The following is an 18,755-nucleotide window of genomic DNA, read 5'->3' as shown; positions in this document are numbered from 1 at the left end:
AAATGCGATTTGCCAGGTTGCCTCCATACCTCATAATTAGCATATTAATTTGGTTCAATATAATCAGCGTAAGAATGGTGCACGTGTTTACTTTCTAACAAAACTTAAGCTATCATCATACGGCCAAAAGGACACTCTAAGTGTTGGAAGATATCAGGGATAATCATCCTAATGAAGATAAGTACTATCTTCGCATCTGCATAATGCCAGTAATGCCTTTTTCCTAATTGGCAACTTGGAGCTAGAAGTCCAAACTCTTATTGTTCTATATATGCCCGAAGACGTGCGGATTAACACAATTAAAATCTTGACTTCTTTTTCAACTTAGAACTCTTAAATTCAACTCCCTAACCAAGTGGACCAAATTTCTTGACATGTTATTAGTCATTACATATAATCTTTTAAATTCAGGTGCACAATGCACAATGGCGGAAGTTGGGTGACATTTGAATTTCTTTTTTGGAGAAAAAAGGAGAACAGTTAGGCATTCCTTGAACTTTACTCTCTTTGCTGCTGATGAACGTAGCTCGGACTAACTAAGATTTCTATACAAGACAACACCCTCATAATAGCAAAACGGCAGGTCTAGGATCTGATTCAAATGTCTTCAACTTGACATCCTTCATATTTACCTCTTACCATCTATTCATAACATGTGATACTCCTTTTTGTTAATTGAGGGTGCATGCTTTACAAGCAGGGGCAGAGCCAGCAGGAGCCCTGCTTCAACCACCTCCCCTCCTCCCCTCCCCTTCAGCCAGCAGGAGCCAGCAGGAGCCCTGTAGAGGAAATCTACGAAACTAAAAATTTCCAAAACCTAAGCTCATGGACATTATCTCCAAAAATTTCCTCTACATTAAGAAATGAGTTGTTGACCTCCTACATCTTCTACTTGCAGGGCGGACCCATACTCATGTGAGATCCAATTGAATTACGCATGGAGAGAAATAGAGTGAAGTATGTATGTGTAGTTTATTTCATATGTGCACGCGTGCACTCACTCACTCACTTTCGCAAAAATCTAAGGGAGTCAAGTTGGAGTCGTTACCATGACCAAGTCATATTGCAACAAAAACTTTAGCACCTCACTTATTTTGATGTGAAAATACAAAATTTCTAAAACGGTTACAAAACCTGAATTTTCAAAATCAATTTTAAATCAAATTCCATGATTGGATTTTCCCAAAAAATCAAACCAATTTTCAAGTCAAGCAAAATTGCATGTTCTTTATCAAAATTCTAAAAAATCAAAATTCCAATCAAGAAATTCTCTTAAAACTAACTTGGATTCCCAAAATTCTAAATTTTAAATCTCATTGCAAAATCAAAACCAACCAAATTAAATCAAGTTTCCTCAAAATCTCTCAAAACACCAATATTTTCAAAACTAGACTCAAAACTCAAAATTCCAAATCTGAATATATTTTCAATTGATTGATCTCAAAAGTTCCAGCTAGACTTCAGCTATCCATTTCAAATGAAACTATCCAATTTAATTTTCAAATCCCAACTATCCTCAAAATTCTAAGTCTAGATCAAACTCAATTTCATAATTCCAAGTTTCAACAATAATTAATGAGCTTCAATTATCCAATCACCAATTCTATTCAAACTCTCAATTTTCAATTACAAATTCCAATTTTGGGACCCAATCCAAGCTCAATTGCTAAAATCCAGGATTAGTTCAAAAATCTCATTCTAAATACAATATCCCAATCTTCAAAATTTCTAAAATGTAAAAAACATTCTCAATGAAATCCAAATCTTTGTTCAAAATGAACTCCAAAAATCTAAAATCTAATCCCTGCACATTCATATAGGAAAATGACTTGTCAAGCTTGAGAAAACTTAGACCTTAGATTGATTATCCTTGTTAATGCTTGCATAAACGATCGATTCTCGTACCAATGGGCAGGTCCCTTTCTCCTAAAAAAAACTATTTTCAAGAAAACCCCAAATTTTGCTGCTTCAGGCATGACCTTCCCTCTCCCACATGCCGCAGGAAGCTCACAATGCGAACAGCTGTTATATTAGGATTAAGATTAATCTTTTGATTGCAAACATGTTCATGCTATAACAAGCATTATATTAGAGAATAAGTATAAAGAGTAACCAAAAGGTGCATACTTGTGCTTATGCAAGTTGCATAACCATTGGCATAGGTGAATTTCATATTCAAGGTGCATACTTTGTCCATTTGTTTCAATTTCATTGGTCCAATGTGGTTACTTATTTATAGTTTCATTAGTTTCAAGTTACATCCAATGCAGTACAATGATACATGAAAATGAAATTATGTAAATGGATACCACAAAAGGCACTTGATAATTAAAGACATACAACACAATGTTTTACATAGTGTGTGGCATTAGAAATAACCTCTATACTACCAAAAAAGAAGGCAAATTATTGATTTCAAATTTTTTCAAGGAAGATGATGGACCGGTGTAAGATTTTTCTCTCACAAAAAACAATCCTTTGCCACCCTTTGGCATTCTTAACCAGCAAACACCAGAATTATTATTGTTGCCTTTATTTTGCTAGAGCCAATATGACCTCCCTAGGTCCATCACCATTGTTCTAAAAAAATTCCACCACATCCTGCATTGCATGTCACTACCAAAAGCTTCTCATTCACTTCCAATTGGTCTATAATAGGAGCTGAATAAACATTTTCACTCTTTTTGCCTTTCACCTTTCCTCTAAGAGGGTTTGTGGCATGGTTGGTCGTTTCATTTGAAGAAAATATTTCACTGCATTGAGGTCAAAGCTTTATAAGGAATAATGGATAGGCATAAGCATCACATGGTAAATATTTGTGACATTCATTATCATAATATCCCTATATGATTTCACATGTAAGGCATGTGTGTTCCTTTTCTTGAATAGCACTATGAATTTTGCCATCTAATAAAGAAAATTTAATTGAAGTTCAGAATGTATGTGTGTCCCTTTTTCATGTGTTCAATCAATTTGATATGCAAAAGTTGAGTAACACAATGGTTTTACTTTCAGTTCTTCGCATCATTCATGTACATGATGGAAGTATGCTGAGTTAATGACAACGCGCATGTCACTCTTGCTGAATTAACCAAAACATGAGTATGTTCACTTTCTTTTTCTCACTCAATGTTTAAACATTGTAAGCATGGTTTGTAGATTGTATACATAAGAGCCACTTAACTCTTTTATTTGTTTTGACAAAATTATTATAAGAACAGCGTTTATTTTTACTATATTTTGCTAAATCCAATGTTTGAGCAATAGAAACATGATTTTGTAGATCACATGCATATTCCACATTTATCATTTTTATGTATTTCTGCAAAATTACCATAAAAAATGGCATAGATGTCCACTTTGTTTAACTAACTAGATGTTCGTACATTAATGGAAATGCGATTTGCCAGGTTGCCTCCATACCTCATAATTAGCATATTAATTTGGTTCAATATAATCAGCGTAAGAATGGTGCACGTGTTTACTTTCTAACAAAACTTAAGCTATCATCATACGGCCAAAAGGACACTCTAAGTGTTGGAAGATATCAGGGATAATCATCCTAATGAAGATAAGTACTATCTTCGCATCTGCATAATGCCAGTAATGCCTTTTTCCTAATTGGCAACTTGGAGCTAGAAGTCCAAACTCTTATTGTTCTATATATGCCCGAAGACGTGCGGATTAACACAATTAAAATCTTGACTTCTTTTTCAACTTAGAACTCTTAAATTCAACTCCCTAACCAAGTGGACCAAATTTCTTGACATGTTATTAGTCATTACATATAATCTTTTAAATTCAGGTGCACAATGCACAATGGCGGAAGTTGGGTGACATTTGAATTTCTTTTTTGGAGAAAAAAGGAGACCAGTTAGGCATTCCTTGAACTTTACTCTCTTTGCTGCTGATGAACGTAGCTCGGACTAACTAAGATTTCTATACAAGACAACACCCTCATAATAGCAAAACGGCAGGTCTAGGATCTGATTCAAATGTCTTCAACTTGACATCCTTCATATTTACCTCTTACCATCTATTCATAACATGTGATACTCCTTTTTGTTAATTGAGGGTGCATGCTTTACAAGCAGGGGCAGAGCCAGCAGGAGCCCTGCTTCAACCACCTCCCCTACCCCCCCCACCTCTCAATCAAAAAGTAATAATAATAAAAAATTACATGTAAATTTTTAAAAAATTTGTTTGTCCTATAATTTTTTTTTTAAAATGACATTTTAGCCCCTGTCAAAATTTTGAAACTATAATTTGGCCTCCGTCATAAAATATTTCTGGCTCCACCCCTGCTTACAAGAACATCACTAAGGGAAAACTCAAGCTAACAAAATATTAGCACTGAGACTTAATGCAGGCTATGCAGCATGGCATCCTAACATTCCTAAAATCCTCATTATGCTAATTAAAATTGGCCGATAGAACTCTTAAAATTCAATTTCATCGAACAGTTCTGCTAATTCAAACACTTGCCTCATTTATTTTAAATTTATCTTATACTTGTGGCATGTTTCCCAGAATCTTTCATACATAATTTATCTCTCAAAATCTCCTTTCCTTTAAGCAAAAGGCAGGCCACGGACGAGGCCCGGCTCTTAAGGGTCAAGGAACAACGCCACTTGAAAGTTCAAAGCATGGAGTGATTAAACTTCTTGACAACAAAGTCAAATTGGCACGCAGATTTTGCAATTCTTCTCTTGTCACGTGCTCGATGGTTTGTGCATGAAGGCAAGTTGGGCGAGAAAGGTGGATTTTTTCTTTAAGAAAAAAGAAGCACCGAGGTTGAAAGGGAGAAAGTAATCGGTTACCAGTTCAGAATGAAAGGGAGGCAAAGGAACTTGGCTTGGCTGTCGTCATAAAGAGAGTCAGGGTTCGGTCCTATAGCTCCTCCATGACCAAGCTTGGTTTTGGCACTCCTTGGTCGAAAATGATGAGAATCTCATCAATCATCGGGTTCGGTGCGACTGAGTTCTCATACAAACAAAACTCGTCAAATGAAATGAAACATGTATATGAAGGGACGGGGAGCAATGGTTAGGACAGAACTAGTAGACAGCCAGTTTTTATTTTGAATTTTCATACATCAACTCTATACAAGTTAAAGCACATGAAGAGCAGTACCTTGACTTTGAACCACCAAAATAGGTCACGATACAAAGAGTTAGGTGAGGGCTTCAACTATTTTGTTAAATAATAGGATGAAATACTTTTTGTGCTCATTCAAAATGAATTCTCACTAGAAGGAGGTTGAAACTAGTTATACTTTTAAATAAATATACGAGAACTCAACATCGAATGTACTCGGTACAGGCCAAATGAAAAAGATACAGTGTCTCTCTAAAGCATTCTCACGTTTCAAAAAATTTGATTTAACCGCCTATTTAGTGTGATTGCATCATCATTCAAGTGACTCCATGCAGTAGCCGAGACAGCGTGTTTTTGTCATTCATTCAAATGTTTAACTTGTTTTTTTATTAATATTTATTTTAAAAAATATATTTCTAAAAGTATATTTTCAACTCTATATTTCCACACCATCAAAGGGCCTGAAGAAAAAAAAGCAGAAAACCTTTCGTTCCCCACAATTGTAGTGCACGTTTTATGTCCACCTCCCTGCTTCCTTCATGCTTCATTTGCTCTCAAACTAACGGTTTCAACGAAAGCTTTTGTTCCATTTCACGCATTACCTGTCACCATCAATTAAGATTCTTTCCGTGTCAACGGCTTCACCAGTTTTTGACAATTCTGGGTGCTGCTCACGCCGCTTTTTTTGGCGTTAAAGAAGAATCCCGATTTCAGAGGTAAAAGAAATCTCGTGACCCCCATACGAAAATCTCGGGAAGAAAAAATATTTGCGCTTGTTTTAGTTTTCTGGGGTTTCTTTATTTCCTCCATCTCATGGTGATCAGTATGCTGGTTCTATATACTGAATCCTGGTGGTCTACTTTCTTCGTTTCCGGAGCAATCGTTCCCTGTGTCTTTTGTTGGTAAAAGTACTTCACGAGCAGATATAAAATATTCACAGGTGGGTGTATCTCAAATGGCTGTTGCATATATAAGGGGTTGATTCCTCGAGATTTGTCATGCAGGGAAGGAAGGACTATTATCCTCAGTTCCTCTCCTGCTTCTGCATTGGTTGTGAATTCATAGCTTCTCCATAAATAGTGACTGCAGACTGCCTATTCCTTCTTGCAAGGCATTTGAGTAGTTATAAATGAAAACGTTGATCTGATTGCTTCCGTGTTGAGTTGGTGGTTTCCTGTTTGTCAGTTTCAGCATCAACAGTTTCCCTGTTTATTCTTTATGCTTCCTTTATTCTGTGGTTTACAACAGGTGGTATATCTTTATGTTTCCGAGTTTCCAAACAGAGTACCACCAAAACCAAACAGAGTACCCCTTGTGCTTCCTTTCTTCTGTGTTTTTTTTCTGTTTCATGCAGCATAAAGGGTACTCTGTTTGGTTTTATTGGTCTTGTCTTGAATTCGCTAGGTTGTCCTTTTATGTTTATCTGATGATTTAGGTAGTGTTTTCTTGTCACAAAAAAAAAAAGACTCGGTTCAATCATCTGAGTATTGATGTTTTCCTTTTTAGTTTTAAACTGATGGATCCTCGCATTGGACATGCATTTCATGTTAGAAGATCTGATCATTCGATGCATTATGTCCACTTTTAGCAAAAACTCCAGTACATGCATGGTGCCTCTATGACGTTTTTTTTGCAGGTTTAATTTTGAAATTGCCCATCGAGCTAAACACTTTTTGATGGTTATAACCATTTGATATACTGATTTTCTTTTATCTTGGTAGTAGTACGCTTGTGTAACTCAAGTCTTTTCGTTTCCTGACATGCACAATTCTGACCAGTATTACTGTTGCTAGGGTGCAGCTGGAGAAATTTTTCAAGCTGTGGGTTGATTTCTTGTTTGTAATAACTGCAGGCTTGCTTGGTTTTTGTTTACTGATTCTTCCCTTCTGGTTCCTTGTTCTGTATGTGACTGTCAATTTTCCACTTTCCTCAACATGAATAGAGACTTGAAAATGCTGCTTTCACATCTCTCTAGTGATGTTTGTTAGCTCTCTTTTTTCATCATTTTTCTTCCTTTTGTCTTCCCCAGCGCTTCCATTATGACATTTATCTTATTAGTTGTTTTAGATATCATAACATACTTGACCAAATCCAAATTCCAAAGCCAGACCTCTGGTCTGTTATACACTGCTTTAGACTGTTGTGTGTTCTAAATTATGAGCGGACCGGATGATATTCATATCCAACTGAGAAACTGTGACTGGTCTTCTTGAAACGTGAGTACTTGTGGTGCACCCTAATCTCAACCTCCCATCAACATGATTTAGATGGTTCACAAATGAAGTCGTAAAATAATCCTTCAAAAAGTGAGATACTTGTTACCTTTTTTTAGTTGTCTTTTTTCATGAATTAGCACCCTTTATAATCATTTAATTTAGATCAAAAGATTGAGTCAATGCATATAAGCGGTCATATTCTGTGAACCCTATATATATTGTGGTATCAAATGGTTTGGATGGTTATCTTTATACTCTATTTTCTGAATTTTATAGACAGGTTAATTTAGACTGTCACATTAGACACTCTCACGCCCCTTTTAAGTGCATTTGGTTTAATCACATGTTGTTTGTCTTCATTTTGCAGTTGAATAAAATGGTGAAGATATGTTGCCTTGGTGCTGGCTATGTAGGGGGGCCGACCATGGCTGTGATTGCTAGCAAATGTCCAAAAATTGAAGTTGTTGTTGTTGACATATCTGTTTCACGTATTGCTGCCTGGAATAGTGATCAACTTCCTATCTATGAACCAGGCCTTGAAGATGTTGTCAAAAGTTGCAGGGGAAAGAATCTCTTCTTCAGCACTAACATAGAGAAACATATCTCTGATTCAGATATTATATTTGTTTCAGTAAATACACCCACAAAAACCAGAGGTCTTGGAGCTGGAAAAGCAGCTGACCTCACTTACTGGGAAAGTGCTGCTCGCATGATAGCTGATGTCTCAAAGACTGATAAGATTGTTGTTGAGAAATCCACAGTTCCTGTTAAAACAGCAGAAGCAATTGAGAAGATCTTGACATATAACAGAAAAGGCATCAAATTTCACATCCTTTCCAACCCTGAGTTTTTGGCTGAAGGTACTGCAGTTCAGGATCTTCTTAAACCTGATAGGGTGCTGATTGGAGGTCGGGAGACTCTGGAAGGCAGAAGGGCTGTACAGACTCTTAAAGAAGTTTATGCTCATTGGGTGCCTGAAGATCAGATCATCACGACCAATTTATGGTCTGCCGAGCTGTCTAAGTTGGCCGCCAATGCCTTCCTGGCTCAACGCATCTCCTCTATGAATGCAATATCTGCTCTTTGTGAAGCAACTGGAGCCAATATCTTAGAAGTTGCGCATGCTGTTGGTAAAGATTCAAGAATTGGTCCAAAGTTCTTAAATTCAAGTGTTGGTTTTGGTGGATCCTGCTTCCAGAAGGACATTTTGAACCTGATTTACATTTGTGAATGCAATGGGTTGTTTGAGGTTGCAAATTACTGGAAGCAGGTGATAAAGATCAATGATTACCAGAAATCTCGGTTTGTGAACCGAGTAGTATCATCCATGTTTAACACTGTTTGTGGGAAGAAGATTGCAGTGTTGGGTTTTGCTTTCAAGAAAGACACAGGGGATACTCAAGAGACACCTGCAATCGATGTTTGCAATGGCCTTCTGAGGGATAAGGCAAACATCAGCATCTATGATCCTCAGGTGACCGAAGATCAAATTAGAAGGGAACTTTCCATGATCAAGTCTGATTGGGGTTACCAAGGCAGTTTGCAGCCGAAAAGCCCAACTTCTGTTAAGCAGGTGAATGTGGTATGGGATGCTTATGAAGCCACCAAGAGTGCTCATGGAATTTGCATTGTCACGGAGTGGGATGAATTCAAGAAGTTGGATTTTGAGAGGATCTATACAGACATGCAGAAGCCAGCTTTTGTGTTTGATGGGAGGAATATTCTTGATCTTGAAAAACTGAGGAAAATTGGTTTTATAGTTTACTCCATTGGCAAGCCTCTGGATCCATGGGTCAAGAATATGCCAACAATGGTATAGAGAGAAGAAAGAAGGTTACCGTGTCATAGGATACTTATTCCAAATCAGCTTATTCATGGTCTCTGTGATTTGATTTTTGGCTTCTCCTTGAAAAAGTTCCTTTACATATAATTTTTTACTTCTGGACGGACCCATTGCTTAACATTTGAACTAAAAATTGATTTCTAATAATTGGCAAATTTGTCTACTTGCAGTTGTTATGTTTTTCTCTTAAATGACATGGGTGCCTTTTTTTTTATGACATATAATAACTTTCACATTGGCGATGATTCTGTGTCTTCAATCTAAGAATCTGAAATGTTCATTCTTCAAAAGGTTGGAGCAAATCATATGGTTGTAATGTCTCAATGAGTCATCGGAACTGGTCAAGTGCCTGTGAATAACGAAAGCAGCATTCAGAGTGCTAGAGAACACATTGCTTTCTAGAATCTAATGCAAGGTTGAAATCTTGTAAACGTATGATCTGCTTGGTCGCTTTCTGCTGTCAGTGACTAAGCAGGTGGTATGCTACATGATATGGCTTGATGACTGTGCTGCACATTCATGCACATGGAGTCATATCCAAATCGATCTGGGACATGTAGTCTGGTTGGAAAATGTGCTTCTCGCTTTCTGTAAAAATGGAACTGGTCTTGTTTCCTATGTAATTTATGTATTCACTCGGGTTCTCTTCTTCGTGCCAATTGAGCCATACTGGTGCTGATTTCTGTTCATGAAAATTACATGATTTCTAGATATGCAAAAAATTGACAGTGTAGGAAGTGTTTATTTATTGTGTCATATTTTAGTTGTCCAAGTAGCGGAGACCACCCAAATTTCCCTTTTCTCACCAAAAAAAAAAAAAAAAGAAAAAAGAAAAATCGATGTTAACCGAACCTTTTCTTAGGGAGAGAGATTCTTGGTCTGCTTCAACCTGAAAGTTTAGAGCCAGCGACGACACAGAAATCTGTGCTGGAAGGGACTCAAATATGTAATCGAAAAAGAAATATAAAAAAATTGGAAATTGGACTTTTTTTCTTCTTGATTAAACAAATTCCAACAGAGATGAGAACGTGCACGTAGTCACATGCATGATTGACTAAATTGTGAGTACTTTTGCATCATCATAACATGATTCCTTTTTTTCTTTCTGGTAACGTGAAAATTTTGATTCCATTTACATGCATTTAGTTGGGCCAGAATCGATGCTTGGGGAGAGAGAGAGAGAGAGATCCAATAAGGAAGCAGGCTATGGAGGAACAAACTGGTTGCAGAATCAACCTTGTGCAGGGAGTGCAAATATGAATTTTGGGTCACATCAGGATAAGCAGCCGCTCATGTTAACTGGCCTGTTCTATCAAATACAGGGCGAGCAAATACCTGGTGAGTGCCTTAAGGGGCGTTTGATGCATAAGAAAGAATTTAACGTGGTAAATTTTTCTAGAAAATTTTTCTGAAAAAAAAAAATAGAATGAAATTTAACCCTCTTCCAATTTGAAGTCATGTTTGATGCACATGAAGAATTTAACTTGGTAAATTTAACTGTGTTTGATAGACATTGTAAAATGAATGAGAGACTTTTTAGGTGACCATTGAAAGATAACTTTTTAATGGAACATCCACGTAACATGGTTAACTACAACAAAACCCAGAAATCATGGAATTTCAAGAGTGCTCAACCATATAGATCCTGAAAAATCAGATATAACACTACTAGGCCCTAAAAGAGATCCATGACAGGAGAGCACACACGGAATGCATATTTGGATCTTAGCTTGGTTTATCAATTATAAACATATAACAGATCAGATTGAACTCAAATTGGAAAACTATGGATCTTATCTTAATTTATTAAATGTAAAGATAGCGGAATCAATTCAAGCAAACCCTCCAGAAGATTCTTTTGCTGCGTCCAAGCAATACGGAATGCTCTAAAAATCTCGAGAGGCAAGAAAGAAGCTTCGGGAAATCACCGTCTCCCTCCATCGGGCACCTTCTAGTTCTCTCTGTAACGTCTTTGATTCCCTTATAAATTGGGCCGCTGCACTTGTGGTTCCCCCATCAACAATCGTTCGATCAAACCCCAAGAGCAAGAATCAAACCGCGATCGTGCTCTCGAATCTCCATTTGCAGACGCAGAAACCAATTCCGCACCACCAAGAAGGGGAAAAGCAAAAGGTGTAGGAAAATGGATGTGGTGATGGTGGAGCAGCCGCTGCTGTCGACGCTCAACCAGCTGATGAGCATCCCGAAGGAGATGGAGAAGCTGCTGAATAAGCCCACCCGACGTCATGGCCTATCTAGCCAGATGCTAACTGCTGGACACTGTCATGGTCCTACCGTCCTATCTTACCGTGCATCTTTGTTTGGTTCTAAATGTGGTTTTTTCTTTACCTTACCGACTTACACCATGAACGCATACAACGAGTTTGGAAAAAATATGATAATTTTTTTTTAAACAAAAAAAAACTAAAAATAGGAGGAAAATTAAATAAGTGAGAAACTAATAACACAAACATAAAGAATAAGTAGATTTGCAACAAATAAAAGATAAAAAAAAAAACTGTTTGGCATTAAAAATTAAAAAAAAGTGAAAAAAACGCGTTAAAAATGCATTTAAAACGATTTTTTTCAGTTTTAACATTTTTTAAAAAAAACCTGTTTTTTAAAGTTGTAAACAGCAATTTAATTTATTGCTTTTTTTGTGTGTGTGTGTATATATATATATATGTGTGTGTGTGTGTGAAAAAGAGAGAGAGGCCGTTCAAAAGCTTCTTGAAAGAGTGACCGATTTTGTACACCACCTCCGTGTATACGCCAGGTGTGGACCCTATTACTAATATACATATTTACTTTCATGTCCAAACATTATATATGTATGTGAGATAAAGTGTATGAGATAATAAATAAGTATGAAATAATAAATAGATATGAGATAACAAATAGGTATAAGATAATGTGTATGAGATAACAACTAGGTATATGAGATAATAATGGATGTATGAGATAATGCTAAACATAAGTATGAAAGAATGTGCATGAACTTGCAAATGATTTATAAGATAAGGAGATAATGAACAGATGTATGAGATAATGTTTATGAGAATAAAATATTTATGAGATAATGAGATAAGGCTATGAGCGAGACGAAAAAACAAAGACACTTTTTTTACCACTTAAAGAGAAATATTGGTCATAACGATATGCCTATACCACAAATATTATGTTTGGGAGTTTCTTTTTTATCCTTAACAAAAGTTTCTTTTTGTCTTAATCATGGACATTTTTTTATCATTATTAATTTGACGCATGAAAATATATACATGGGGCCAGCGTATATAACCAGGTCCACTTGAAAAGGCAACTAAGCAATGACACTGTGCCTAGCAAGCTCAATGGGCTCCGACCTCCCATTCATGAGAGACCCTTCCATCTAGAGGAAAGGTGACAAAGATGGAGATGGAGCCTATCCCAGACTCTGGCCATCGGTGGAGAGAAAAGAAGGTAGCCCCTAAGAAACGATAACCTCAACAAGGCTAAGTCCCCAATGCATATTCCCTCCAAGCCCCACCCCCCGCCCCCAACCCCGCCGCCCCACCCAGCTAAATTCTTGGTCAAATATTGCCTTCAAAATGGATGACCTTTCAAAGGTAAGTACTAATTATGGCTTTGCATTGGAACCACTGAAGTGTTAGTCACCTGGGTCGCAAACTCCAATATTTTTTGCATTTCTGGATGGGGAAGGTTTGCTTGTCCCTATCTGAAATGCTCAGAAGCATTTGTCGAGATTCTCGAGAAGAGCACATCAAGGTTGCCCGCAAACTACTGGTGTCAAGTAGATGGCGTCTTAGATGAAGAAGCTATTGTTGATTAGAGTGTGAAAATGCCCAATCTTGATTTATCTCCTCAACTTGCACCCAGACCTTTGGCACTTGCAGGTGTTCAAAGACATCGATCAGGGATTGGAAGGTGTGCAACTCGGCGTCAACCCCTTCATGAAAACTTGTTCTAGAATGCATTTTCTAGACTATGCGTTGAGATTGCCCTGGGCTTCCAACCTACGTTTCAGGTGGAGTTAGGAGTTCCTAGTGGCAAGAAGCCTCTAAATCTCCTAGGAAATTTAGTACAAATTCATGTAGAAAAAGTGTATAGGGTGCAACAAATTTAAGACCGACCAACTAAAATGTCAACACAACAATCTTTGGGACGACACTGCTAGTCACCCTTCTCTCTCAAACTGTGCGAACCCAGGACGACAGGAAACCTGTGAAGGAACCATCAAAGACTCGAGAGTTGTCAGCTCTTGACAACTCCATACAAGACTCAGCAGTCAAGGTGAACATAATAACCACACATGTTTTAAGCTAATTCTATTAAGATGAGAAGATTTTTGAGGTTATCCTTCATTTTTTATAATAACCACACAAGGAATGTGGCTAGACTAATATGCAACTAGAATCCAGCGAACACACGTCTTTGTAGATGTAATGTTGTGAAGATGTGCAAGATACCCTAAGGAAGGAAGATGGTTGAGGCGACGGCTAATTGGTCCATCAAGGAATCTGGTAGGAGACTCAAGCTAGCCATGATGAAGGGTGATTGTGGTGTGCAAGGTGACCTGAAGAAGGGTGATTGAGGTAATGACTAAGAGGCCCATGAAGGAATCCGGTAGGGGAACATGTCAGACAGTAGGCACGTAACAAAATGAGTGTTCTATTGTGAATAGGTGACTTGTTAAGTTCTCTACATAATCACGCTATAATGATACCATATGATGTGCCATTGCTTCAGTGGATGTGTGCCACCTAACAGGATTTCAGGAAGATCATCCATGATAGTCATAAAAACACACACACTATTAGAGTTTATGGGACAACTACCAAACTTCTTCCCCTCAAGGAGCTAGGATTTCATACTGCAGGGAAGCCAGTTAAAGCTATTAGGTTTATAAGATTATCCTAAAAGGAGTTTCTAGAGGTTGGGGATCTAGTTATGCTCTACTTATGTATAGAGCTTTTTGAACGAGTGTGTATAAGAGGCCAAAATATGGTCCATTTAGGATCCCCTAAAAGTTTAATTACAATGTATTCTTGATTGATTTGTTGGGTGATTGGAACATATTACTCATCTTCAACATTTTTTATTTCTCTTTGTATCATGATGTGTCAAATTCATCAGAGTTGAATTTGTTTCAGACAAGGGAGAATGATGCAAAGTAGATCCGAAAAAGCATGGTTGATCCATACTTGCTAAGCACGTCTAGGGATCTGTCTCAGAAGGGAGCATTATTTGAGAACACCAACATAGATCCTAGTGTGAGTCGAGATCTATGTCAAGCTAAGGCACAATTGAAGAGGTTAACTCAACTGACAAAAGGGCAAAGGAGGTGTACTGCAAGCATAGCAAAGCCAGCTGAGTTTTCAAGTTGTCGGATAGTTTTACTTGTAGACCCATTTAATTTATTATTCTTTTCCTAGGTTGACCATAAAACTCGAGTAAGCTCTGTAAACGATTGGAAGAAAATATGGCTTCTTTTTTTGTCATTTATCCTTTTAGTTTATTCAAACATTAGTTTCGGGTGAAATCAAGGGCGATTTAGAAATTTCAAGGATATCTTGGAAAATTGAGACAAAGGGGGGAGACTGGCTGCCTACCAGCCCCTGCCTCCACCATTACACCAACCCCCATGGGGATTATTTCAAACATTAATTATTACCTTCATTTCATTAATATATGTAGTTGATTGTGATTTAGAGTAGAATCTTCCATCCCACTGCATCAATAAGACACTTCAGTTTAGTTATGCAATATGCTTAGCTTTGTATTTCCATGCCCAACATGATACAATTCATACATTAGATGATACATCAGTATATTTAAATGGTGTGCATAGTCAAACCTACCTGACATTGGTTGACAACTTTTGTTTTTAGTTTTTATTTATTTATAATGCTTTCATAAGTCAGTTCGAAATATTAGCATTACTTAACGATGTTGAGAAATGACAGAGTGGCTTCAAATTTTTCTATGACCATGCATGTCTTCTTTTACTTCTACATAATTTTCAACAATACGATGCATATTTATGTCATATATAGTGTAGGGAGTTTCTGAAACATTGACATGTAAGGAATGTGGCACTTATAGGATGCCTGCAAGGAATTGAAGTTAAGTCGATTCTTCTCGCAAATTACTGGAAGTTGTATTAAAGACATGAAACAAGATACTAAGCAATGCGCAGGGGGTACTTCAATTGCTTAAACGTTGTTTCATTTACGTTTTCAGGTTCAAATGTTTTTCATACGAAAGCAAGATTATTTTGTGGTGTTTTTCCTTGTTTCATGGGCAGGATGTTTCTCTCTTTTCCACGATCCATTTGCTTGTTGAATGCAGCCTGAACTTGAATGTTGTGTTTGAAACGTTAAGAAAATATCTGTTCAAGTTGCAAGCTGACTGTGATGGTAGAGACAGATAGACAGACAGACAGACAGACAGAGAGAAAGTGAGAAGGGCGTTTTTTTTGTTTTTCTTTTTTACCATTTGAGTAGCCTGGTTTTCCATTACTGGGGTGCCAGTGGTATGTTTTGTTGGGAGTTGACTTTTCCTTATTGGGTGTAAACAGTCTGTTCTATTGGTTGGAGTTTGGTTTTCCCTTATTGGGCGTTAACAGTTTGTTTTGTTGGGGAGAAGTGATTTAAAATTTTGTCCAGGATCTTCTTCCATGCTCTTCAAACGCTTGAAATTTTGTGTCTATCAAACACAAAAAAATGGAATGGGTGGAAAAAGATTCTCTCCTACCCAATTCTAGGAACTGATTTTTCCTGGTAAAATATCCATGGATGGGCATCAAACACAAAGGATTAATAAATTCAGTGCCAGAAGGCGAGGAGACTATTGTTGACGTATTTCCACCATCGACTTCTAGCTAGCAAGAAAGAAATATAAGAGCAGCTCGAGGTACCGTTAAATAGCACTTTCAGAACATAAACCTGAAATGGAATATAGAAGGTAAAGGCAAATATACAAGACAAAAATGGAAACTAGTCTATGTGACTAATAGATTTTCCTACTCTTGTGGATCTCCATGTGGGCATTATTTGATATTTATTTCGAATTTGAGCACGTTGATCATGTTGGCTAGCATTATGCACAATAAACTTTTTTTTAGAGGTGGTGCATCGTAGACCAGACTACCTTCTTTATCCTTGTTTGAGAAAAAGTCAATTTGGAAGTGTGATTTTGAACTTTTGTAATTCACCAACTCCAACATATTCATCTTTTAGGAATTCTGCCTTATTTATTTTGCTATTTTTAGACTTTACGATGAAATATATACAACTTAGCCTCAAGAAGGCGATCTCATATATGCATTTACCATAAAGAAAGTCACCTGTCTATTCATAGCTTATATGGAGTTTTTTTTAACAACCTTTAGCAGAAATCTTATGCAAAATCTGCATATTTAGGATTTCACTCTCTTGAATTATTGGAAGGGTGGAGTAATTTGACACTACTTTTCCCTTTTTTTTCAAGTATATAGTTCTTTTGGCTACGCCATTTTGACATATATAACCATTACTTGGCAACATTTTCTTCTTTTAGAAACCACACTAATGGTTCTTTCTTTTGTCCATCTTGACAAAATAATTTGGCATCTCTACCTATCCTCATCATCCTAAGAATCTTACCAATTTGCTTTTCTATCTCCTTTTATAGCGTTTTATGATAAGTTTCAAATAAGAGGTAAAAATACTTATATCTGAAAAAATCATCAGTATAGGTAGCAAATATTTTTCACTTATGTATATATATAGAAAGGGTCTACAACCCCTGTATAGATTGTTTTCCGTACAAAACTACTTTTCTTTGATATTTTTTGTCTGTATTAGTTTGTGCACTTTGTACAATCTATACATGGTTCTCAAACCATAAAATAAACGAACTTCGTCTCCTTCCCTTTACATGTTTTTGAATTATTTCCTTCCATATATGTTCCAGTCGGCGATACCAGAGCATACGCAACTGATCTTGAATTCTACGACATCAGTTGTCATTTTTAATGGCTAAAAGTTCTCAAACAGAAACCAAGTTTTCTCCCTTTAGAATATATCAGAGGTGCATCCAAAACCATTTGTAACCAGTCTTATAAATAAATAATTTAGAAACCAAGTTTGTCACGTCTTGAAATAAACATAGACCTTTTTCCCATATCATAGAACACATAGAGTGCATCAACTAAATTCATACAAAAAGCAGCGTTAAAAAGAACTTTGCAAGTGCCAACAACCTTTATATGTGAACACATTTCCTGGGAGTTGTTTCTTTCATACTTTGCAGGCTCCTTTTTTCTTAGAAATGTTTCTACGTTATTGGAAATATGAAAGTAGGCACGAGAGTCCCTCTACTAACTACGAGCGGAGAAAATAAAACCAACACTAAGAAGCCTAGAACAATGAAAAATTGGAAAAAAAAAACATGCAAAAATTGATTAAAAATGTCTGTATACCAGTAAGAAAAATGCTATGAACTGGTTGAGGAAAGCAATAAAGTAATTGAAAAACCTTATGGACTGGCATTGAAACCTTGCAAACCAGAATGATAAAACAAGGAAACACTTCCATAACCTTACGAACTGGTCCACTTATAGACGGAAGGGGTTTAAATTAAGTACAATGAACCGGTCATAAAGCATCAGAAACCAGCTTCAGAAGTCAGATGAGACCGAAAAGGCCTGAGATATTAGCAGCTGGTCTGGAATCCATCAAACCGATCCCAAAACCTGAAGAGCCGGCCAGATCCACTCCCAGATCAGTTCAGAGCGATCTGCTCAATTTTGGAACCGTTGGCTTGGGATCAAAATGGTTCTATTTCTCTATGCCAATAATCCAGAACCAGTTAAGGAAGTTAGATTATAAATCGATCAGACCAGAAACCAGAACATCAAAAATTCCAGATTCGGCTTGAAGACCATATCCACAATGCTTCATTGGATTGGGTTGGTTCAAATGGAATCAAGACCAGATTTAGATTCGATCGATTACGCTTAAAATGATCTTAAACAGTTTATAAGCGAAAAAACAAGGGAAGGTGCGGAAGGCAGCCGTGGTTTCTCCTTCTGGAAGCTAGTGGCTGGCCTCTCTCCAGAGGGCGGCAACTTGCGCTTGCAGCCAGCCACCCTCTGTTGAATGATGATGGCAGGAAATGCTACCCAGGCAATGGCATCTTGCCTCTTCTTTTTTATTTTCATAACAGGGATGAAGTACTCTGTGGAGGCAGACATTGCTGGCCAACATTGGAAATCTTATGCGACCAAAAACTCAGGGCAAAACCAACGTAAGGAAGAAGTGCTCGCCAAAGGCGCCGATTTCGTTCGCCGGAAGTCGATGGAATGGGGGCACCGAAAAACATTAGGAAAAAGTCGCTGGAAAATGTCCTCAATCAGTCCCCACCTTGGTCACGGGCCAGGAAACGCCATGCTGAGCAAGAAATGATAATCCGAAAGTCTCTCTCTATTGGTTTTCACGTGTTGCTGCTTGTCCTCATCACGCAATGAATTGAAATAAAGAAAAAACTCAGTTTCATATGGTGTACAAGTTTCCACCGATGGTGCCCTGAACACCCTTTAAGATGGAGAAGTTGGATCA

The 18,755-nt window shown here is 37.3% G+C and overlaps 1 protein-coding gene across 3 annotated transcripts; it reads left to right on the top strand.

Annotated features, from left to right (window-relative positions):
• The first annotated feature begins 5,571 nt into the window (after nt 1–5,571).
• LOC116257312 (UDP-glucose 6-dehydrogenase 5-like) lies at nt 5,572–9,319 on the top strand. Of its 3 annotated transcripts, none has more exons than XM_031633930.2 (2): nt 5,572–5,813; nt 7,681–9,319. In XM_031633930.2, exon 2 carries the CDS (start codon nt 7,690–7,692, stop codon nt 9,130–9,132), a length of 1,443 nt encoding a protein of 480 aa, XP_031489790.1. In that variant the 5' UTR covers nt 5,572–5,813; nt 7,681–7,689; the 3' UTR covers nt 9,133–9,319. The 3 variants fall into 3 exon arrangements, with proteins under 3 accessions (XP_031489790.1, XP_031489788.1, XP_031489787.1); XM_031633928.2 differs by lacking the exon at nt 5,572–5,813 and adding an exon at nt 5,846–6,037; XM_031633927.2 differs by lacking the exon at nt 5,572–5,813 and adding an exon at nt 6,096–6,345.
• Nucleotides 9,320–18,755: the final 9,436 nt, after the last annotated feature.

Source organism: Nymphaea colorata, chromosome 7, assembly GCF_008831285.2.
Source record: "Nymphaea colorata isolate Beijing-Zhang1983 chromosome 7, ASM883128v2, whole genome shotgun sequence".
Lineage (NCBI taxonomy): Eukaryota > Viridiplantae > Streptophyta > Magnoliopsida > Nymphaeales > Nymphaeaceae > Nymphaea > Nymphaea colorata.
This window is presented reverse-complemented; position numbering and strand designations above follow the sequence as displayed.